At 37.7% G+C, this 24,813-nt stretch overlaps 1 protein-coding gene across 1 annotated transcript in view; it reads right to left on the bottom strand.

The window, feature by feature from the left end:
• Positions 1 to 8,913: 8,913 nt before the first annotated feature.
• Positions 8,914 to 24,813, bottom strand: part of LOC139742560 (CST complex subunit STN1-like) — a 46,051-nt gene continuing 30,151 nt past the window's right edge. The window contains exons 7-9 of the mRNA XM_071653095.1: positions 18,486 to 18,601; positions 15,555 to 15,627; positions 8,914 to 10,493 (exon numbers count right to left, since the gene is read on the bottom strand). Coding sequence (XP_071509196.1) covers positions 10,333 to 10,493; positions 15,555 to 15,627; positions 18,486 to 18,601 — 350 coding nt within the window. The 3' untranslated portion in view covers positions 8,914 to 10,332. The remainder of the gene's footprint in view (positions 10,494 to 15,554; positions 15,628 to 18,485; positions 18,602 to 24,813) is intronic.

The following is a 24,813-nucleotide window of genomic DNA, read 5'->3' as shown; positions in this document are numbered from 1 at the left end:
ACAGTATCATCAGCCAGTTGTGAGATTTTGAATTCTTTTTGTTGGGCTGTGTTGCCGGTAATAACAGTGATACCCCTTATATGACTGTTCTGCTTAATTCTCAAGGCCATTACTTCAGCTACAAGTATAAATGATAAAGCGGAAAGTGGGCAGCCATTAAATTATCACTTGAGATGAGGAAAGATTTAGTGTGTATACATACGTTGTTAGGGAGGAGCAATAACCCTATTCTAACTGGGGGGGGGGGGGTGTTAATTTGACCCCCCCCCCCTCGACATTTCGCGCCGCGATTCCGCAACGCGCAAAGATTTCGCCGCGTCGTTTCATGACTTTTTTCTTTGAAGTCTCCCGCATATTTTGAGACCAAATTTGCGATGTCCGGGTACACCATTCTGAAGTTACGTAATGTTTTGCGTATGCATGTCAACCCGAAAACGGCTCAAATTCATGATATCGTGTGCAAATCCAATGCAAATTGTGTTTTTTTGTTAAATTGATATAAATTCGATTATTTCAACTTTTAATCATTGAAATTAATCAATTTTAATGTAGATAAGCTTGCAAAAGTGCCTGCAACAAATTTTGGCCAAAAAACAATAGAAAACAAAAGGTTAAAAACACAAATAAAATACATAAAAAATTAACAAAACAATGAAAACAAAAGAAACTGATTTTGATTGTGCTATTTTTTTACACGAAAATTGTTCAATGTGTCTTGAGGAACTCTTACACAAAAAATTTAGCAATCATTCAGTCTTTTTAATGGAGTTATAGGTGAAAATATGATTTCATGCGTAAATTTGCATAATTAATTTACTAAAAATAGAAAATCAAAATTTTTCCTTTGAATGACCAAGTTAGTAATCTTGTAGTTGACATCCGGCTATATGTTCAGGCAAAATTTTGCGGCGATCGCGCCATCGGCGGCCGAGATCTGAAGGGGGGTCAAATTGACCCCCCCCCCCCCCCCCCAGTAAAAACTTGGTCTCAAATAGCCCAGTTAAAATAGGGTTAAAGGAATACTTCAGCTCTTTGTTTCTACAGAGAGATTTCATTTCATCTTGATATGCTGCCGTCATATTCCACTGTAAACGCGGAAGGAGAGGGGAGGAGGGGTGCAGATTTTATAGATGCATTCTTGGGGTTCACCGAACTTGATCGCGATGTTTTCGTACAAAATTGAGGCAGGAGATGCAGATATTGGTATCGTATTCTGAGAGCGTTGATGGCATTGTGTGTACATGTACAGTCAATACATTGTACTGAGGTTTTATACAACTGTATGTGAAGATAAATGAATGATTAAATGCCTACACTATAACAAACTAGAACCGCAAGACTCAGTAGGTGATTTTATGTTGTGTTGAGAGTCAGTTTCCCCCTGTTTTTATTATAATTTGTCAATAAAAAGATATATCGTATCCCTCATACCCGTTCGAAGGTGTATATATAATATATATATATATATATATATATATATATATATATATATATATATATATATATTATATATATATACATATTATATATATAATTCAATATTTGATATGTATGAAATAAATATATATATCTAATAGATGTACATATTCGCGCCCAAACACAAACACTCATTAGCAGCGGTTTTTTTTTTTTTTTTTTTTTTTTTTTTTTTTGCTTGTTTCGAATACTTTCATGTCTTGGTGTTGATCGGTGGAACCTATTATTATTTCACATACCCACATGCATAGACAAATATTGCATCTGTATGGCATTAGATCCCATGTATTGGGATGCGCAACGTCTAATGAACTTCAGGTCCCATGTGACTCTAGGTTCGACGGATTAATTCCTAAACATCGGATGACAAGTTCCGATACCATAATATAGAGGTTGGCGTTGTTCTGGTCGTGAAGACAGCCGATTCGCTTCCTCGTACGTTACAAAGTAAAGCACGCCCTCTTCCGGTGATTGGTAGGGCCTGCTGTCATTAAAATCATGACTGCTCGGCAAAAAAAAAAAAAAAAAAAAAAAAAAATTGTCCCTCGTCTTGAGAAATTAAAATTGATGCAAGCACAGAAAACGAACACCCTTCTGTTGATATACGCCAAAACAAACATTTTGATTCTATCGAGTGTTATCCTTGTTTATTATGCACAGCGTTTTTTCCGACAAAATGAAGTCGTTCACGTTCTACGCAGAGTATCCTCCCGTCACCGTAATACAATAAAGTCAACTCGATAATAATAGCAAAGGTCTATAGGAAACCAATGAACTTTGTAACAATTGGACTTAGAAGGGATATAGATCAGTCGGCCTCAGTTGAGAGATAAACCCGATCTCCTAACAAACTTTCTATGTTTGTAATAAAAGTACATGCATCACCATTGTTGCTGCGCTTTTTTTTTTCTGTGTGGACATAATGCACAGAATCAAATTATGTTTATTAGTTCAAAACAAAATACAATATACATCATAGAATAAAACAAGATAAAAATCATCAAAATACAATTCCAATTTGATGAGCTTGCGCTACGGCTAGAAGTACATTTATTCTATATCTATTAAAATACAAGTGAATAAGGTTATATCGAGGACATTCCTAAGCCATATCCTTTCCTTAGTCATATTTATTGTCTTGCCCATAGGTTTATTTGGTTCCTATCATTTCTTTTATTTTCTATTATTTTTATTCTATTTTTATCCTTGTTTTTTCTCTTTTTTTTGTTACGCAAACTAGCTTTTGCTATAGGTACCGCTGGTTAAGTTCAGGTTAATGATTTGGTGAACTAAAGAGGCACCGTCGATGTATAGTGAGGAAGTGGGCACAACAAAAAGACATTCATTAACGGATACAAGTCTTTAGCTATGCATACTTTCTGCAGAAGTGTACAGATGTATCACATTCGGAATTATCCTTAAAAAAATGTTGAGGAAAAACGGCAAATGTAGACTAGTGAAATTTTCCAACTACTTTCAGACCTTATCAAATAATCAGGTCCTACATTGCAGTTAAATGCTCTGACGCAAAGCTTGCATAGTGTGGCGATAAAAACATTATAACAATCAACCCCATTAATGGAACTTTTATTACTGCTCAACATAAATGAAGAAAGAAAAGGAGAAAGGTTAAATTTTGGTCAACTCGCAAAATTGATAACATACTGTTTGTTTTCCACTAGCGCATTTCTATTTGATGAGCTTTTCCGCGCAATTAAATTACTCTTTCTGTTTCAGCACCAAACGACAGGGGGAAAAAAACCGCAGATCTGTCAAGTCACTATGTATTCGATGACCTTTGATTGACCATCAAACAGCTGTGACGACACTCACGGCTCTGATCACCTTGGCTGCATGCCAGCTGCTCCTCCGAAATCAAAACTCGTCTGCATGAAAGCATGTAAAGGAAAAACAAAAAATCATTTGCCTCTAGAAAAAGCGATACTACCTACTTAGGATTCAAATGACAAGATCCATCAGAACAAAGAAATGCACTAGTTGACGCAAAGATGTTATGGATACCATCGAATGTACACATCGGCATGGTGCCAAGATTCTGACGCAGATTACGCCTGACATTTCATGTGTTATTATTTTCATTTTGATTACGTGATGGAAACATTGACAAGATGACCAAACATGTATAACTGAGAAGGAATGCCCAATATTTAGCAACATCCCCAAAATACACCCACACATTCGAACACATTACAAGGGCCGAAATGCAACCAATGTCCCCAAGTACGCACAAATTCAAATGAAGTGGTCAACGACAGGCTTCTGGACAATCAAAGCAAGTAAATTGACCACAAATACTCTCGATACCCAGTCTGGTTTAGGCTTGTCAATGTTTACAGCTATAATGGAACAGCAAAACAAAACCAACCCATTAATTGTTGTAGTTTCTTTTTTCCCTTGTTTGGTCATATATATATCATACATGTTTGATCAGCCTAACTCCGAACATTTGCATACCAGAGTAATGAAACCCTCTTTATACATAGTACTTGATAATTCAAATGACCAGTTTTACATGAGCCAATGTAAATTTAAACCTAACCCTCAACACTATAACTCCCAAATACTATTAAGGACACAGTTCCATTCTATTTGCATTACAAGTTCAATTCACTGACAGAGACAATAATCATTGGCCTGTCCATATGTTCTAGTGGACATACATATACACTATCAAATTTGAAATGTCATATCTTTCACAAGCTGTTGTTGTTGTAACAAAAAAAAAATGTGTGTGTGTGTGTGTTATTCACAAAATTTAGGAAGTAGTACCCTCGACCTGTTCAAAACACAGAGTGTAATTGATTCATTGAGGTAATATTTTGTAATCTACACTGGTCTATAAGGTCACATGTGTTTGTGTGTGTGTGTGTGTGTGTGTAGTGTATGTGTGCAGTGCCTGGGTTGTATGATTGCTATAATATTGACACACAAAACAACGCACTCCTAACAGCCCTGGCATAGCTTTCCGTCCTATGGAAGAAAACCTGTATCAACATACTTACACGACTCCCACTAACGTCACACTCTGTTATTTCTTCCTTGGATTGCAAAGACTGAATGAACTCCTTCTGGCATTTGAGATACTAGTAACACAAACCAGTAACAGACATGCCTCACAGAACATTGTAAAATATACTAACACACATCAAAGAAAGAGTCTACCCATGTTCATATCTATGAAAATATATAAATGTATACATGAATATATATATGTGTATTTTTGTATTTTGCATATTTTTAATTCATATATGTGTGTGTGTGTGTGCGTGTGTGTGTGTACATTCTGTATATTCATGTATATGGCTTAAACTTTGTGTCATCACATTGTTTTCATTTCTCGTCCTCATCATGACACAAAAACATACAATGTATATACATGTGGACTGAGTGATGCAGCAGTATCAGTAGAACACATCAGCAAAGTTTGATGAAAATTTGGACAATTCATGCACAAGTTCTGAACTTCTAAAATTTCTGTGCCACCATCCAAGGATGAGAAGACTACTACAGTTTGTGACATCACACATGTATAACGCTATATGAAGAACACATTCAGAGAATTCCACAAAATTTCAGTTCCTCACAGATACCCTTGAATTCCTACTCACATATACAGCCCCGTATGATAAGAGTATTACAGTGTATATTTTTGCCCCTGCTTTCTGAAAGAGGTAAGTCAGTGCTCTTTGATTATGTCAGAAAAGTGAAAAAATATCATTGAACCTCCTTTGTGTTTTCTTTATATCTTTGTCTAAGCGTGGCCGCACAAAAAATGTTGAAGTCTTGACACCCAGTGAGGGCAGCACTGAACCTTGGAGAAAAAAAACCACAACAACTCATAACTTTTGAACAGATTGTCTGATTTTCCTTAAACTTTTCTGATGTGTTCTACTGATATTGCTGCATAGCCTCAATCGATCGATCTATCTATCTATCTATCTATCTATCTGTCTATCTATCTGTTCTCCTTTAATGTGTATTGTTGTAAAAATTACATTTACAACATGGGGAAAAACAGATACATAATGGAATGTGCAGAGGTAAAATTTATACAAAACCATACCTTCACATATCATAATTAACACACAATAAAAAGATAATGCATATACTGCTATTATGTCGGCGGAAAACTGAAAGTTTTTTATTCTCTTCTTTAAAAGAAGAATACAGTACATGCACACATTTTCCTTTCAGTACATGAAGGTCAAATATTTGGTGATATATATATCTAACAACAGTTGTCATGACAAAAATCTTTCCTCCAAAATCACACTTTCCCCACATTTCATTCTTGGAAGTGTTTTCTCTTTTTAAAGGGATCTATAGTTTTGGTTGAGACCTAAATTCAGGTTTCTAACATTTTTTGGTGAGATAATGAGAAACCTCTTATGAAATATGAAAGAGCATGTAATTCTATGAGGAATTCAACATTTATTTGATGAAAATTGGTTTTGAAATGGCTGAGATATGCAAAAAAGACGATTCTAATAAAGTGTGGGACCCACACTCTATTACGATCGCTTTGTTTTACTTTGTTTTTGGATGTTTCAGTCATTCCAAACCAGATTTTCTTCAAAATAAACTTTGAATTCCTCTTAAAATGGTATGTTCTGTACTATATAATAAGTGTTTTCTTGGTATCTCGCAAAAAGTTAAAAGTCCAATTCTCATCTCTACTAATACTATACCATCCCTTTAAATCATGAAGAGACTTTGCATTCCAGATACAACTCTAGAAACGAGAAAGCCTGACAGATACAAGTCAGACAAAAAAAGAGGCGGAGAAGATACAGACGGGAGTGGATGTGAGGAGATACAAAGAAAACTAGAAATATCACTTAAGGTGATTAATACCCCCGTCCCGTGACGACAGTCTTACCCAAGGAATGATCTTTCCTTGATCTTCTGCCATTTAAATGCCGTTACCATGGCAACGCAGCTTCCGACATGTCCGAAAAATATGTCTTGCACATCTTCCCACCAAGACTATTGTGTGTGCCGCATTTCATAAGCTTTTGTCAAAAACTGAGGAAGCAGTTCAATCCACAAGATCTTTCCTTGATCTTCCACCATTAATATGCCGTTACCATGGCAACGCAGCTTCCGACATGTCCAAAAAATATGTCTTGCACATCTTCCCACCAAGACCAATGTGTGTGCCACATTTCATGAGCTTCAGTCGAATACAGAGGAAGTAGTTCAATCCGCAAGATCTTTCCTTGATCTTCTGCCATTTATATGCCGTTACCATGGCAACGCAGCTTCGGACACGTCCGAAAAATATGTCTTCCACATCTTCCCACCAAGATCAAGGTGTGTGCCACATTTCATAAGCTTTGGTCAAAAAACTGAGGAAGTAGTTAAATCCGCAAGATCTTTCCTTGATCTTCTGCCATTAATATGCCGTTACCATGGCAACGTACTTTCGGGTACTGTCAAAAAATGCGTCTTGCACATCTACAACCAAAGGCACACATCTGTACCAAGTTTCATGGAAATTGGGCAAAAACTGAGGAAGTAGTTTGCAACACAAAATTTTCCATCATTTTGGCTCATAATATGTGAGCTGTTACCATGGCAACATACTTTTTGTCACTGTCAAGAAATGTGTCATGCTGACCTATATCCTAAGACAAACATTCAATATGAATTCCATGAGAATTGGAAGAACACTGATGAAGCAGTTTTGCCATGAAGCATTTTACCCTATATTTTACCAATAACATGCCGTTACCATGGCAACGCACTTTTTGCCACTGCGGAAATATGTGTCTTGCACATTAACATATTCAGATGAACATCTGTACCTAATTTCATAAAAATTGATCAAAAACTGTGGGAGGAGTTCGCGACGCAAGATTTGTACCCATTTTTGCCCATAATATGCCGCTACCATGGCAACGTACTTTTGGGTACTGTCAAAAAATACGTCTTGCACATCTACAACCCAAGGCACACATCTGTGCCAAGTTTTATGGGAATCGGTTGAAAACTGAGGAAGTAGTTCGCGACGCAAGATTTGCAACGGACCGACCGCCCGACCGCCCGACCGCCCGACCGCCCGACCGCCCGACCGCCCGACCGTCCGCTGATTCCTATATACCCCCTTCAAACTTCGTTTGGCAGGGGTATAAAGAGAATCATTGTTTCAGAGAGAGAGAGAGAGAGATAGAGGAGAGAAAGAGAAAGAGAAAAAGATAGAGAAGATACAAATGGAAGTAGATGAGATGATATACAAAGAAAAGAGAATGGATATTTGAAAAAGAGAGAAAGAAATGGAGAAGACATGGAGGGGAGTGAATGTGGACAAATATAAAGAAAAAGAGGATGGTTTTTTCATAGAGAGAGAAAAGAGAAAGAGATGGAAAAGATACTGATACTGAGGAAAGTAATAAGATACAAAGAAAAAGAGTGGTTGTTTCAAAGAGAGAAAAAGAGAGGGAGAAAGAAAAAAAGAGGGAGAAGATTCAGAGGGAAGTAAATGTAAGGAGATACAAAGAAAATGTGAATGGTTGCTTCAAAGAGAAAGAAAGAGAAAGAGATAGACAAGATACAGAGAGAAGTAAATGTGAAGAGATACAAACAAAAGAAAATAATTTGTTTCTCAGAGAGAGAGAGAGAGAGAGAGAGAGAGAGAGAGAGATGATAAAAAAGAGCTACAGCATAGACATAATTGTCATCATAAACCTCTCTTCTTTTCTTTATCTTTATAACATTCAGCTAAAACAGAAATAAGTTCTGTCACCCTCATAAAGTCACAAATCCTACAGCTGAGAAAAATTTAACACAAGGTGATATGCGTTGATATAGAAATTCAAATTTTCAAGGTCTTGTTTGATTTGGCTTCTGGTTTGGAAGTATGACCTGAACCTTTTCAGAGCAGCATCAGAGACCCTGTAACCTCTTTTCCAGCCACTTGAGAAAGTATGTCTTATTCTGGTTTTATACTGCACACAACGCCCTGGTGGGCTATCACGGTACAGTGGTCAAGGACATTTGCAGCAGCAATAATTAAATTTTGAAGTGATATTTTTGGTTATGTTTAACACATCTATATTGGATTAGGGGCGGATCTAGCTTTTTATAAAGGGGGGGTTGGGGGCAGTATGCGAGGGAACGTAGCGACTGAGCCCGATCGAGCGGAGCAAGCGAGGGGGGGAGGGTGTGGGAGGGGGGTGTCCCCCCTCCCACAGTAGGGAGAATTTTTGAAAATCTGTGTGTGAAAATGGCGTTTTCTTGCATCTAAAACACCACTATTTTTGGTATGGAGGTCATTGCCAAATTAAAAATTACAAGTTTAAAAAAAAAGATAAGATTTAAAAAAAAAAAATGGTCCCCGGATTTTTTTTTTTTTTTTTTTTTTGGGGGGGGGGGGGGGGGTTGCACCCCCCCCCCCAACCCCCAACCCCCCCTCTAGATCCGCTTCTGTGGATAGGTCTGCTTTAAACTTATCAAGGTTGTGGGCTGTCTTCACACTATCTGGTAGTAGGTTCCACTCTGTCTTATTTGATAGACCAATGATTTTTACATTTATGAGAGAAAACAACAGAATGAGGCAACAATAGTTCCCATACTTTCTTCTTTCTTTGCATGCTTGACTGCTTATTCATTCCAGTGCAGTCCTCAAAGAATTGTGCTGATATGGTGGCTAGAATTCCCATTTTGTTTCCTTTGTTACCTCCGCCAAGGGAGGAGGTTATGTTTTCGTTACCGTTTGTTTGTTTGTTAGTTAGTTAGTTTGTCTGTGTGCAAAATAACTCAAAAAGTGGTTAACGGATTTGGATGAAACTTACAGGAAAGGTTGAGAATGACACAAGTAACAAATGATTAAATTTGGGTTGTAATCTGAGAATTTTTTGGGAATTTATGAAGGATTTTTGATATTTTGACAGGTAGGGTCAATGAACTTGGGAGTTCAAGCTGCGCATTTGTGAGGTTTTTAAACGCGCACTAAAGTGCATGCTCCACTTTCTGCTAGGGTGAGGTACGCCATGCAGCTGAGGGTTTATGACGTAACAAAGGCTTCTATATTGGGAAATCGGGTGATTTTTCAGTATGTATACCTATGGGTGGAAATCACTGCTCTCGCCCAAAGAGCTTTTCCCCAGTGGTGGAGAGGTGAAAAATCTCTTTGGGAAGAGCAAGATCATCGGTAGAAAGTAGCTGCTTGGCAGAGGTCTGCGCTCTCAGAGTGCTTTTCTAGTTGTTTTTGTGATAGGACCTTGTTTGTAAAGTATGAGAAACCATGCATTATTTATATGCTTAGGGTATGGAAAATACAATTCCAAAGTCAGAAAATTGAGGTCGAAACACTTTATCATGCTTTCATGGTGGCGGGTTGCATACACAAAATCGGAAGTAAACAAACCAACAACATTGCCACCTACAAAGAATCTGTAGCTTGCAAGATGAAACCATGAATATTAATTGCAAATTTGCTGCATATGAAAAAATTAGATTTCACAATTGTGAGCTATTTGCACTGAATGTCAAGGACAGTTCGAATGGAAGCTAAATCACCAGGCAAACTTAACAGTGGCCCATCTATGATATGTACGGTAGTTTGTGTCATCATCTTATTACAAATACTTGCCACTTCCTATTACCTTCAATTTTGTTTTTGTCTTTTGAAAAAATGAACTATTCTTGTAAAAAAAAGGCAGCTGCAACTCTGTTGGCACTGAAAATGACTATTAGAGCACAGAAAAAAAACCCAGAAAGACACAAATAAAAACCAACCCCATAACGAAACACACGCTGGAATTGGAAAGGAATTATTTCAGAAAAACGTTGAATATTAACAGGCAAAAATTGGCTTGGTATGTCGACCCTTTGCTAGCTGATCGCCATGTAGTGCTTGGCAGTTGTACTGATGACTGCGCTTGCTCCTTCCAGCCAAGTGAGGGCCTCCTTCACCGCATCAGAACTGATGTGCTCATAGCCCGCCATGTTGTGCAGACGATCCGTGATGTGCCAGAAGTGGCAGCCGTCCTCGTCTGTACAGAGGAAAAAAGGTAAGAGAAACACACAACCTTCATCAGGATTATTAGGAGAATTACGGATGGCTATGGGAGGGACTATTACCGTCCTAGATGTGGTTTGTTGCGAGCAATTCAACTTGGACGGCAACCAAAGGGAGTGATTGAGAAACGGTGCTGAACGCTGAAGCTGTTGGCGTGGCGATCGTGAAGATGTTGTACAAAATCTTGGTCCGTTATCACTTATCGATTCACCTCATCATGGTAATTGCTGTGTTACATTGGGAAACAATGATTTAATTATCAACTCGAGGCACGCGTTCTGCTCACATTGCATCTAATGTTTGTGTGTGAGAAGATGACTTTTAAGGAAACATAAAATGGGTGCAAAGCTGGTTTGACTTACTACTGTCAGTTGGGCAAAGAGAGTGAAGATGGTCTAAAAGGGGTTCAAGTTAGGCTCTGCACATCAACTCATGTGACTTCTCAACTTTTCAGAGTGCCTCCCTTTAATTCCTCGAGGAAGTGAATACACATCTCGCCTACGTCACACAACCTCCTTGACAGCAACTACATGTGAACTCCCCAGCAACAACACAGCTGTAATGCACACCCAACAGACATGTAAACGACACAAAAGATGAATACGTCAGTGAAATTCTCACACTGCCCTGGCATTTCTCGCTTCATCTAGCCTTCCAAGTGGCACAGAAAAATTTACTCGCCAGAGAATCGCACACCAGCATCGGAGGGATTAACGAAACAATTATACTGAAGGAGAGTCCTTCTGCTTTCGGAGCTTAGTTTCATTGTTGTATAAATCAATTATGGGTCATGATCAGTTTTCATAGCGAGCGAACGATTACTCAAGTATTTGTTGACATCTACATTACTGGGCTTGCATCTTGTGGTAATCTTTACTACCCAATGTGTGCTGCATGGCTTCCCTGTAAAATACTTGGTGATGGTGTTCACCACGGCAAAGTAAACATTGTACAATGATTTATCAACCTTTGCAATATGAATGGTTCATTTCATCAATACAGGCTGCAAGATATTGTAGAGAAGTATGGTATTGATGTGGCTCATCACAAGGAACTTCCCAATTTTGATATGGAAAGGTCCTTGTCTGTCCTTGTTTCTTTTTTTTTAATCTATTGACTTCACTCTGGCTACTGTACCATGGTTGAATCCATTTTGATGTAGGGACTGTGTTTTCATGTCCCTCATGCCATTTTTATGAAATCAATGCACATCTATGGGTACTGTTCTTCAATGTTATTGTCTAAAAACAGCTACAACGAAGCTATCAGAGCCTATTATTGATTTATGGTGTCATATCGCAAGCCACACAAGAGTTACAAAACCAGCCACTAGTTGCAGTTCATTTCTGCATTCTGTAGTTGCTTGTGATAATATTACCTTGTAGGAGTATTTATGATCTATGTGGCTCTCTTTAAATAGAGAATGCAAACCCACACTGCACATAACTTGCTTTGAACAAAATCTCTCGTGACAAAAAAAAGCAGCAACACTAAACAATGTCTCGCAAAAAAGAGAGAAGCTACTTTGGGCTTGCAATAAGCCATTATGTGACCAGCTACAACAAAAGGATCCAAAAGTCGGGGGAGGTCCATTTTCTGATAATGACATGACATTATTCCCTCACTCTTCCACTTTAATTTCATATATAACATGACTCATAGAATTACTCAGTTGCAGAGATATTGATAATTTTATGAGACCATGTCGAGTGGTCTAGGAAATCAGCATTTCGAGAAAATTGCCTTCAAAGTTTTCTGTCCGATGCAATCGTGATCAATGGGAGTGAAGACAGTTTTCACCACTTGCAACAGAAGGTCTGCTCATAGCAACATTCGCGATGTTCATTCAAGCTTAGTGCCAGCAGTCTACACACAACCAATCAGTAACCGGGATGCCACGCACTGACCAATAAGATCACTACCTCATTGCTACGGGCAGAGTTTATCTGCAGCGCTAAATCAAAATCTTCGGACACGTTTCTGTTCCACTGAAAATCGGAAAATCATGGCCCAGAAATATCCAAAATATAAGGAGATATCTTTATATTTCTTATTAAACCATAACTGTAGATGGTTTAGTCTGGAAACATTTTTATTATATCTATTGTTCACATTTTGTATATTTAACAATACTTAAAGGGGATGGCTAGTAACTGATCAGTGGGAATCAGTGGGAATGCTGGAGGATGATTGTTCCAATCCTTGTGGGATTCATTTAAGAGTACATTATATATCTATTGTTGTGTGAAAATTATTTGCTTCAGAATGGTCTCATATTCAAGTACTGTAAAACATGATATATTCGCGGCATGAAATTTTCGCGAATTGGAGCCGACAGCCTTTTTCGTGGCATGAAATTTTCGCGAATTGCCACTGGCGTTCAATGCATGTAGTGTAGACAAAAACTTTCGCGTGCATTTTAATTTCGCGAATTTTGGCGCTCGCGAAATTCGCGAAATTAAAATGCACGCGAAAATTTCTCGTTTTACAGTAATGTGCAATTTAGTGTTTCCAGGTTAGCGTGCCTGGTCAGTGATGGGGCATTAATCTGCACATTACTTGAATATGAGACCGTTCTGAAGCAAATAATTTTCACACAACAGTAGATATATAATGTGCTCTTAAATGAATCGCACAAGGATTGGAACAATCATCCCTCAGCATTCCCACTGATTCCCACTGATCGGTTACTAGCCATCCCCTTTAACTCGATTGTACTGGTTCAAATCTTTATATTGCTTGTCTATCTCCCTAACTCACATTTAAGAACTATTTTGAAGCATTAATGCTGGGTTTTTGTTTCATCTGCAAATAGTAAAGTATGCCTTTAAAATACATTTATTTCATCTTTAATTATCCATGCCTTGCTTGTAGTTCAAATTGCTGTTCAATTGCTGCTCTCTTCCTGTGTATCATGCCATGTGTAGCTGATTGTTTGTACCAAAGCACCATGACGGTTGAAAGGCAGTCCTGTGTGCCTCACATGTAGTCACTATCATTTTTATCGTCATTACCATTATCATTACCCTTGCCATTACCGTTACCGTTATCCTTACCATTATCATTCTTCTTCTCATTATTTCTCCACTAATTCTTGTTCTTATACTACAGCTCAGAGCCAGTGCTTACAAAACCTTCGATCTGTGTGCTTTGTTTAAACCCAAACAAAAGATGTGGGGGCGCTGTGGCATAGTGGATAAAACTCTCGACTCCCGATCAGAGGACCTGAGTTCCAGTCCCGCCGAGTGCTTATGTCCTTGGGCAAGATGTTTTTACCCACCATGTCCATCTCGACCCAGGCGTATAAATGGGTACCTGGCAACGCTAGGGTAATAATGATAGCAGGGCCCCCTGGTAGACCAGTGGCAACATTGAAGAGGATACGCTGGGTAGATAAGACCTTATTATTATTATTATTATTATTATTATTATTATTATTATTATTATTATTATTATTATTATTATTATTATTATTATTATTATTATTATTATTATTATTATTATTATTATTATTATTATTATTATTATTATCATATGGCAATATAGCCTTCAATTAGGCATCTGCCCTTGACTGGAATTCCCTGTCTACAGAAATCAAGAAAACACCTTCATTTGCACTATTTACGACTGTTCTCAAGACCCACCTGTATTTAAAATGCAGAATGCTAGTAGTAGAATGCAAGTAGAGTTCTCATTTGTCACTCTGAAGAAACTTGTAACTCAATTATTTAATGACTTTCTTAAATCTAAAACTGTAATTACTTCAATGCTGTTATATATGTGTGTATGACTGTTAGCACATGTATGTAAAGTGCATATAGAAAATTAAACAATAATCCTTATGTAAATCATTATAACAATCACTTTATAAACAGGCCCGTAACTAGGATATTTATGGGGGGGGGGGATTCAGAATTAGAAAAAGTTTAATCCACGTTTATGTTCAGTTCTGTTATTTTACACATTCCGAGCAATACCAATTAAGGAGCAAATGGGGGGTTCTGCGGAACAAAATGAACCTGTCCCCCCTCCAGTTGCGAGCCTGATAAATCACAATTATCATTATTTCTTGTTTTGTAATGAGAGAGAGGGGGGGGGGGACAATTCCTTTCTTTATTTTGTTTGTTAGATTCTGATATGTTCCTATGCTTTCCTGATGACAACTTTCAGTACCTAACCACATCCATGAAAGCAAAACATGAAAAGCATATCATCGAGGGTTGTAGAAAAAAAACACCACAATGACACAAAACATTGAACTGCTCGAGCAAGAAGTGCTGCTTTAACATCATAATGGGGATCAACGCTCTTCATGGGACGGGGAAGAGGAAGAGGAAGAAAGAGGAAGAGGAGAAAGCGAGAGACGGAGAGGAAGCAACCATCACCACAACATTACGCCACGTTGCCATGGCTGCAGTGTTTTCCAACGACGGGTCTCGTGACAGAAACGAAAACAAGAGCTGAAGGAGGGGAATGGGGCCTTCTTCTCATCTTGCATGATCAGCTTTGCTAGGTACGCCAGACGTTACGGTAATACAATGCTCTAAGACACCAAAAGACGGAAGGAGAGGGGAGGATGGGATATCAGATGAAACAATTTCCGGTCTTTTCTGTTTTTGCTTTGCAATGACGGAAGAAAGAGATACAGAAGACTGGAGAGAGAAAAAAGAGATAGAGAAAAATATTACAGATAGAGAAGGATGGAGAGAAGGGGAAAAGACTATCCCTACTCCCTATTTGAGGTCCTCTGGTATAAAACTACTATATATGCCGAATCTTTCATGAGGTTTTCATTTTTGCGAATTTCACGAGTCGGTTGCTATTTGGGAATTTAAAAACACACAAAAATATGAACTCTGCTCCTGACATGAATGTAACATGCACGCAGACATTTTTCTGTTCAGTACTGTGCTCCACAACTGCCAATTTAACCACTAGCAAAATTGTCGGGAAGTTTGGATTCACGAAAAATTAGACTTACTGAATATATGGCATATACAGTAAAAGAGAAGACATCAATGATATTTGTACTCACACTTGGGAAGTTGGCAGTCTGCCCGAAGAATGTCCAGCAATCTGTCATTCAGTCTCTTGTTTCCGTGCGTGGGCTGGCGGAAAAGAAAAATTGACATTTTAATCAAAGATGCAAATGAACAGGAAATCAAAATATTGTTGCCACCTTCAACAGCATACCAACTGGGTTGAAGACAACGTACACATCAAGCTGCCAGATAGATGTTATGTTTTCTTATGACGACATGGGTATACACTACCCTGTGTCAATCGTGTTTGTTGTGAGTGTCTCTCAAATGAAATGCAATGGAAGGGAACAGCTGGTATTATACAAATTTGTATCATCCATCGCCCCTGTCGAGATATTGTAAACTTTGCATCTTAGCATTGGAATATCCTTAACGTATGTCTTCTTCCCACTAATGACCAGACATCCACTTTTCACACTCAGTACATACATTGGCAAACTACACAAATAGGGTGATACTAGTGAAATTGTGATATCTTATGGCTTACAACTCAGTTTTTCATGGCTCGATGACATATGCTCCTGCAACAATTGCTCCTACAAAATATCTGCATGCTATAAAGCAAAACATAAATTCTCTACCCACAGACATAACCCTTACCCTAATTCTAATCCTCACATCAAACTAAACCTAAAACCCTCTCCCAACCCTAACCCTAACCCCATGTCCTTATAGAAAATAAGAGAAGTAGGAGCAAATGTTGCATCATCCTTTTTCCACAGCTTTTAAAATATTGATGAGTAATTGTGAAACAGATAATACTCCTTCTTTGATTCATTGCGCTTCAATAGATATATCCTCTACCATGATATATCCTCTACCATGATTATAATCATATGTGACCCTGCACCTCAAAATAAACAAAAAGTCGCCAGACATGAATTTTTAGTTAAGACCATATTCTGAAAGAGCAGACTTTAAGCTTTAAAATGATGTATAACTCAAATCAAATGGACTCTCCTAACCTATCTAAATATTGGACAGAAAGCACAAACTCAGGAAAAGTGTGAACTGAGAAAAGAGGCTCCGAAGTACAGTGTCTATTCAAGCGCTTAATCTTTACCAAACCGTGCTGGCTGTGCGATGAATGGGACAAAAAACAGGAAGTAAACCACCAGAGTAACAAAATGAAGGGATTATTAGATTAAACTGAAATTGAGCATGCCTCATTAACACATTCTGTCCATAATTATTGCCAGGTTTCAAAGCAGTAGTACTATCCTTCCAAAAGTTATTAGAGTTGAAGCGAAGAGTGTGGACAACGTTTTTCAGAAATGGAAAAGGGATTCTAAAGACACACCTAATCACACTATTCTACCAAAAATGTTCGAGATAAACTGCTTAAAAAAACACACTTTCCTGCCCGTTTTATGATACCAAATTTTAGCAAAATCTAAAAGAAGACCCGCTCTTTCAGAAAATATGAAAAAGTCAAGTTCGGCTAGGTTGACCTATTTCACTTATTTTCAGTCCTCATGCAAAATCAGTGTGTGCGACTTTATGTTCGTTTTGAGGTGCACGGTCACATATTAAAATGGGCCTCCCACCATTCTTACTCAAATTTTTCTCTTCATCCTCTGGCCTAGTACTCTTCAAAGGAAACAAAGAATTTAGCAGAGCTTTGCTAATGACTGGACCCATTACAAGATATGAGAGTAAATATTTTTGGAGATATATTTGAACTCTGTTGACCATACAGCCCTTTACTGATGGATTATGATTTTCTCTTTCCTTTAGTTGAAAATGATATTACAAAAATCCACAGATCAAAGAATTACATATTCTGAGACTACTGCAGTGATATGGCACTGATAATGAAAAAGATTTGTGACATGAAAGGTTATAAAGTGAAATTGAGGCACACTGAAAAAAGTTACATATATGAGAAACCATAAAATCTACATGTCGTCTGTTGAGAATGATAAGGGCGTTAAGTTGCCACAAAACCCATAGTGTTCAAGACCACTTAACGCCCTTCTCATTCTCAACAGATGATGTGATAAGTTTCTTTGTTAGTGAATGTGTTCTGTATTTCCTACAGATATATCCCATTCATGTAACAGAGTACACTTTTTTAGATTTGCTCTCAATGGACATTGGCCTGCACTGGGTATACACATATTAGAGTCTAATCTTTGACAGTAAGTACATTCTTCTCAGTCTAAATTAGGTAAATACCAGCTGATAGGTAATATCATGATTTAATGAAGGACATGCATATAATTTTGACATAAGAGACATTGCAGTCCTAATGGCAAACACTTTTAGAGGCCTTACAATGGTGAAATGTCCTCTGGTAAAGACTTCTGCTTCAACTAAATATTCACTTGATCACTAGTCTTTGAGATGATGTTCACCTAAATTCACTGGATTTCTCGCCTTTGATACAGCATACAAAATATACTTTTTCCAACTGTATCATCGAAAATTGAAGATGGTATAAAATTTTTCAGAAGTGCATCACATTAGCGCAATAGTGTTTCATATCTGTGTCAAATAGGAGACGCCCTTCTCACTTGTAATAATTCAAACTGAGGAAATTGCAACCTCTTTTTTTTCTACTTTCAGGAATCACTACATAAACACAGAATCAGGACATCCAACAACGAGTCTCCAAATTCTCCTTCCATTCTGTATGCATCAAATATAGTTCTAGGGCAATTACCCCCTGGACAATTACCCCAGACCCTTCCCCTGACCCTAACTCTAAACCTAATCCTAACCCTAACCCTAATCTTTACTCTAACCTTATCACTAATCAGTATTTAGCCGGGGGGAGGGAGGGAGGGGGGGAGGGAGGGGGGTAGTAATTGCTATAATATGGTCAAATATACTTCAAGGATCAGTAACAGAACTCATTACAAAATTGCTGCATCTGCTGTAGGACCCCAATCATCATGTGTACCATTTAGCGGTTTCCTTACTTGAAAGAGTCCCGCTTCCTCACTGCTCTTGAAAACCTGACCCTCCCGCTCCAGACTGTCCACCGTCTCCTTGAAGATGCTCTTAATCTGCCTTGCTGGAGCCTGGCCACCTGTGGCTGATGTCTGCAGATTGAGATAGGGCGGTAGACAAAAGTTTATCATAAGACCAGTCCATCAAGTAGGTGCCCCGTCACCGTGACTACCAGGGCTGACAACATTCACCATCAAAATAAGTGGGATTCCAAAGAGCAATCAAGGAGAAACTTGTGTGTTACAATATACATCTTAATAGGCAAATATCATTTGAAATCAGGGAGGCATTTCATGTTCTCATGTCAGGACATGAAAAGATATTTCATTTTTCTCAGGGAGCCTTCTGCAAATTCAAGGGGATTTGGCAGCAATGTGTTTATCTTGACATGAGAGGCCTCAGAATGCTGCAAAGTAAGAGAGTTTGACTGAAAATTCAGAAATGTTTGTATTTGTTTAAAAAAAAACCCAGAAAATTGGATTGCTTAACTACAACCTGTCTGTTCAGAGACTACCCAAAACTTCCCACTTTTTAACCCATCAAAGACAGACAGATTTTTCCTATTTTTAACACACATTTCCCATTTACCCCAGCCCGAGAATACTTGGGATTGGTCTTAAACGGGTTAAGGAATCTGTTAACAGTGTTCTGAATAAAAAACCAAAAAACAACAACAACAAATGGCACCTCAAATTCAAAACCACATTTCTCAAAACTGTGATTATCAGGGAACTGCTTTCTCACCATTTCTGTTCATTTTTTTCCGAAAATTACGTGGCGAAAGGCATACACTCTTTGACAGCATGGAGTTTAAATGATACAGTAATACCAAAATCATAATATTAATACTGATCAACATTCTTCAAGGGATGGTTCAGTTTTGGTTAAGGTGGGGCAACAGGTTTCCAAAATTTTTTGATGATGATTTTGATTTTTTTTTAGATAATGAGCAACCTCTTATGAAATATAAAGAAGCATATAATTATAAGAGGAATACACAGTTTATTTGATGAAAATTGGCTTTGAAATGGCTCAGATATCCAAAACAAAGCAATCCTAATAAAAGGTGGGACCCACCTTTTATTAGGATTGTTTGTTTTAGTTTGTTTTTGGATATCTCAGCAATTTCAAAACCGATTTTCATCAACTGAACTTTGAATTTAGACCCACCTTTTATGAGGATCGCTTTGTTTTAGTTTGTTTTTGGATATTCCAGCAATTTCAAAACCGATTTTAATCAATTGAACTTTGAATTTCTTTTAGAATTGTGACACTCTTTAATATTTCATAAAGTGGTTTCTAAGTATTTTGCAAAAAGTTTAAGGCTAAATCCTCACCTCAACCAATACTATACCATCCTTTTAAGATGGTAGTTTACACACATTTGTACATTGCTGGAATCTGACTGATATAAGATTCTCACATGGCAAACCAGCTTGCTCTAATTACTGGTACTTGTTTTGAAAGTTATCTTTAGTGTTATGTTTGTCTTTCATTTTGTATACTTGGACTCTGAGCATATATGCATGAATATATTCTATGAAAATATTCATTTCTTATCATGTTAACATGATTTATGTACATTGATTAACGGCCCCATTGAAAAACCACTTTTGCTGATTGGGCTTTTTTATCCGTGGTTAAATAAATGAATGAAATGAAATGAAATGAAATGAAATCCTACTAAGGAGAACTCAAAACTGATTTTCTGAAGACTATACAAGATACTTCTTTGTCTGGTTATCTTTTTTCCTCTTATTTTTTGCTTATCAAGCACCAACAAAGTATACTTCTTCTAGCCAATATGCTCCAAGATTTTGTAGCATAGACAATTTGATGATATATTTAAATGTAGTTTTCACTCACATAGATTATTTAACACACATATTCATATTCTATGCAAATTTTTCTCAAAATATGCTTTGTTTCTGAAAATGAGAAAGCCTGCCCAACACTTGCTTGATTAATTACGAGCTATTGCATGCAACTAAATTAAAGGTATTGAAATCAATTTGTTGTGAACATGTGAATTGACTAGTTTATAAATGGGTTCTTGGGGAATAAAAAATCTTGACACTTGAATGCATCCGTTAATCAACCACTAGTAGGAAGTTCATACTACCTGGATATAACAGCTGCAAAATCTCTAAAATGAACAGATTCGGTTGAAAAATCTTATACTTACTCAAAACTTGACATTGCGATATCCTTTTTACCGCCCAGTTTGAATTCAAATTGTGGGAAAGTTGCTGATATCGGTTCAGTTTTTATGAAGCATGTTACAACAGCATTTTCATGAAATGTGTCATGGCCTTCATTAAATTCATCAAATCTGAATATCAATTTGCATATACATATATTTTTCAAATTTTTTACAAGCATTATTTCTTCATTTTATTTTGAACTTACATGGATGTGGCGACCTGTGAGACATTTCTTACAGAAGTATTGGAGAATGCGGGGCAACAGGCTGGGTTACTAACCTCTTTATGGCTATTCATGTACCTGGGTAGTGAGCAATTCAAGTCACATCTTGCTTCTGAATTTCAATACTTGAAATCCAGTTTGCATGCATTTGTTGTCATTCCATAAACAGGATTTGTGTTACCACTGTAAGAAAAAAAAAATTGTTGTACCATACCCCCCTCCCCCCCCCCCCCAAAAAAAAAGTGAATATATGAAATGGGATGAATTTGAAAATCAGAACATCACTGAATAGCATTATGAATTTAACATAAAACACAGCATAAGCTTGAAACACATTTTTGATTGAAAGCGACTGGAAATTTATCCTTAATCCTCACAGTATGATTGGCAGAGATGTCTAGACACTGACTGCCAATGAGTAAGTAGATAATAACCTAATCTCTTTAATCCCTATTGTGTCAGAATGGCTTTCCTGTGGGACTGTTACATTGCTATCCTGAGTCTGTTGGCAAAGTTCAAATACAACTAAAAGTCAAGTTTGGAAGATAAAGTGAATGCTGATTAAAACAGAATGGTAATTCACAGCTTCTTCACAGTGTCTGGGGCACATACAGGGTTAACCCAAAGCATAGCCATACTTTGCGTTCCAATGTTAAATGTCTTCAACAAATATGAGTCATTGCACCACTGGCTGAGAATTTAGTCACATTTCCAAACTGAAAAAAAAAAACAAACCACAAAACAAACTGATGTGTCAAACATAGCACCAGAACTTTAAATTGCACAATACAACAATGACAAAAAAAATCTGACACTCTTTGGAGTGACCAAGGTATGCACGTCATAATCATGTTTTCTTTAGACAGCAGAAGTGCAACCCACTGAAAAACGAGGCTCAAAATCAAAGTCCACTGGCTTTTCAAGAGTCACAAAAGATAGCATTTACAGTATGATGAAAGAATTGAGGACGGACTGATTTTGCTACAACACGCATTTCCCAGACTTGCAAGTAATGGAATGACAAAATCACACAAGTCACGTGTGATTCACACCCTCATCACATCAACCTTCCATAGACATTACAGCCATGTAAATACAAATTAAGGGGATTTGACTGAAAAAATAGAGCTTTCATTTGTTCTTCAGTTGTCATAAATTTGATCAACAGGTAAATTAACTTTAACCCAAATTTCATAGTCTGGGAATGTTTTGAACTTTCAAAATTTGGGCTTAAAAATGGGGCATGTTTGTATAGTGCAATGATTTTACTGCAAAACCTGATCTTGTCCATGATTGGTGGCATCTAAAACTTCAAAGCTGATTTTTTTTTCCAAAACTGTGTATATTTGGTCACACATATTCTCACTGTTTCTCTGGTAGTTTCTTGGAAATGAGATGTAATAAATGAAGTATCACTGAAGAGCTTACAGAACTTATTTAGAAATATTAAACCCTGAAAAAAGCAAATCGTTACTGACTTCATCAGGCTCAAGTGGAAGCAGGTAGCACTTGACTGTCCGTTCTCACAGATCATCTACAGTCTATTCTCACCAGGTTTGTCACATCATTATATCACAAGAGAGGTAATTTTCTTGTTTGTTTGTTTTTTAACCAAAACCCACAGCATAGACAGAAACTGTGACAAAGGTCTTTTTCATTTTTTTTCTTTTTGGAAAATTGCAATCATCTTGCAAATATGGATGTGCATGCTTATCAATAAAGAGGAAATGAGAACTTTTTAATTAGTTGGTTATCCTGAGCACAAGAAACCACAAGGCTATGTGACACATTGTTATGGTTATAACCAGATTTCTTCACGGACCCTTTACCCGAGACACTTGAAACTACTCTTAAGCTTGCTGAACATCAAATAGCTTCATACTCAAAGTACCAAAACCCATTTCAATAAGGCAGAGGAATAGGCTTAATTGATGTACTAATGCTTTTTATCTACTAACACTTTCAAATTCATATATCATCCTGTTCCCAAGAACCTGAGTTAACAATGAGTACACCTATTCCTAAATCAAAAGATCACTGAGTTCAATCTACAGTCAGCTCTTTCAGTAATGTCGGGCAAGATTTCTAGCTTTCCAGACCACCCTCTTTTGCAAAGGTATGCAAACAATTAGACCATGTGTGGTTGCATTTCCCCCTTTTTATTTTCTGTTTTAATAGTGAACTGATATAAAATATTATATTCCACATACTAAGAATCTTGCTATAGGATTGGTCAAGAGCTGATCACGTGATAAAAAGCGTAGTTTTGCCCATCACATCACCTGAGAAGAAAGTTCGTTACACTCTATGATGATAGTCATTTTGTTTCGCTGATCAGCTCCTAGTCCACACAGTCCTAACGCGTGATATAACTTACAATTTTGAGTACGCGCAAAATAAAAGTGCGTTGCACTGTGGTCAATCATTTGACCTGGGTCAAGTGATAGACCACAGTGCAATGCACTTTTATTTCGGTGCCACGCGCGGGGCGTCGACCCGCGCGGAGCAAATTCGTTGTTTTGTCATCTACGCGCATACGTCTAAAGTAAACTACGTAGCCTAAGCCCCAAGGATACCCTAAGACAGCTAAAACAGTTTCAGATGTGGAATAAAATGGGAATATCTAGGACCCTAGATGTGGAATATAAAGCAAATAATCAACTTTTAGTTTCAGGCAATGAGACAAACTATCACTTCCTCAGCAATCTGAACATGTACGCTATCTTTCCTCAGCTGCGCTTCGGTAAGATAGCTACATCCAGATCGCCTCGGAAGTGATAGTTTATTGTCCCATCACCTTCACAAACGTTGATTATTTACTTACTATTCATATGCTCACATGGATAAGAAGGACTGACACATTTCTTTGTATTGTATCTTTACATTGCTTTACGATTGAAATAAAATGAAGTGTACAATTACTGTACATGCCATATATGGTGCAGCATTTCAGTGTTTTGTAAATTTGGCCAATCAACCAGCACAAGCAAGATCAACAAATCACAAATTGATTGCCTCCTGTGGCAAAAATGCACTGAATATCTTCTCAATGATGGAAAACTGGTACCTGGTATGTGTATTTCTGAGGATAGTATATTTCTGGCGATAGTATTTTTTTTTCATTCCATCACCGTGGTTCTCAGTCAAGAATTAAACCACTTGCACTCTTGATTCACAAAACATCATGCTCACAAAATTACTGACATATCTGTTACCAGATCCGGGCTGCCAGTAGCTGGTAGCCCTAAACATATTGGCGCCTGCAGAAGGCATATCCCAGTATTGGGTGACTCTGCTGCACCCCAAAGAGCTGATGACGAAGGTTCTGTGATATCATTTAGGTCACAGCGATGCAAGTGAATGTTGACTCATCTGATCACTACAGTTAATTCAAGGCCACAGAACAACATTTACCACAGGAATACGACCTTCATATTTAACCCGTTCAGGATGAGTGCCGAGTATACTCGGCTAAGTGCCTACGGGAAATGCGTGTTGTAGCAAAACCAGCCCATCCTCAACGGGTTGAAAGAAGTATTTCATGGGCTGTGGTGAGCATGTACGACCTCTACTGTGATATGTTTGCCAGTTGGCACAGAGGTATGGAAACTTCTTGCCGATGAATGCTGAGATTACCTAATGTTCTCAATCTCTTCATTGCGTAACAAAGGCCTTCCCATATTGGACTGAGGCACATAGTTATGCTCAAGTAGGATGGCTAAATTACAATTAGGTCAGCTGGGTGGTGGAAGGCTTAGCAGTGCACCACATATTCTTTCTTGGGTATGTATGTGATTCTGAAAAGGGCCTACCAACTCCCGACATTTCGGCAAGCATCTTCTTGCCGTTTCAAACATGCTTGCCAAAACA

This window comes from Diadema antillarum, unplaced genomic scaffold, assembly GCF_040938485.1.
Source record: "Diadema antillarum isolate AM-2024a unplaced genomic scaffold, OU_Dant_1.0 scf00000032, whole genome shotgun sequence".
In the NCBI taxonomy this organism is placed as follows: domain Eukaryota; kingdom Metazoa; phylum Echinodermata; class Echinoidea; order Diadematoida; family Diadematidae; genus Diadema; species Diadema antillarum.
This window is presented reverse-complemented; position numbering and strand designations above follow the sequence as displayed.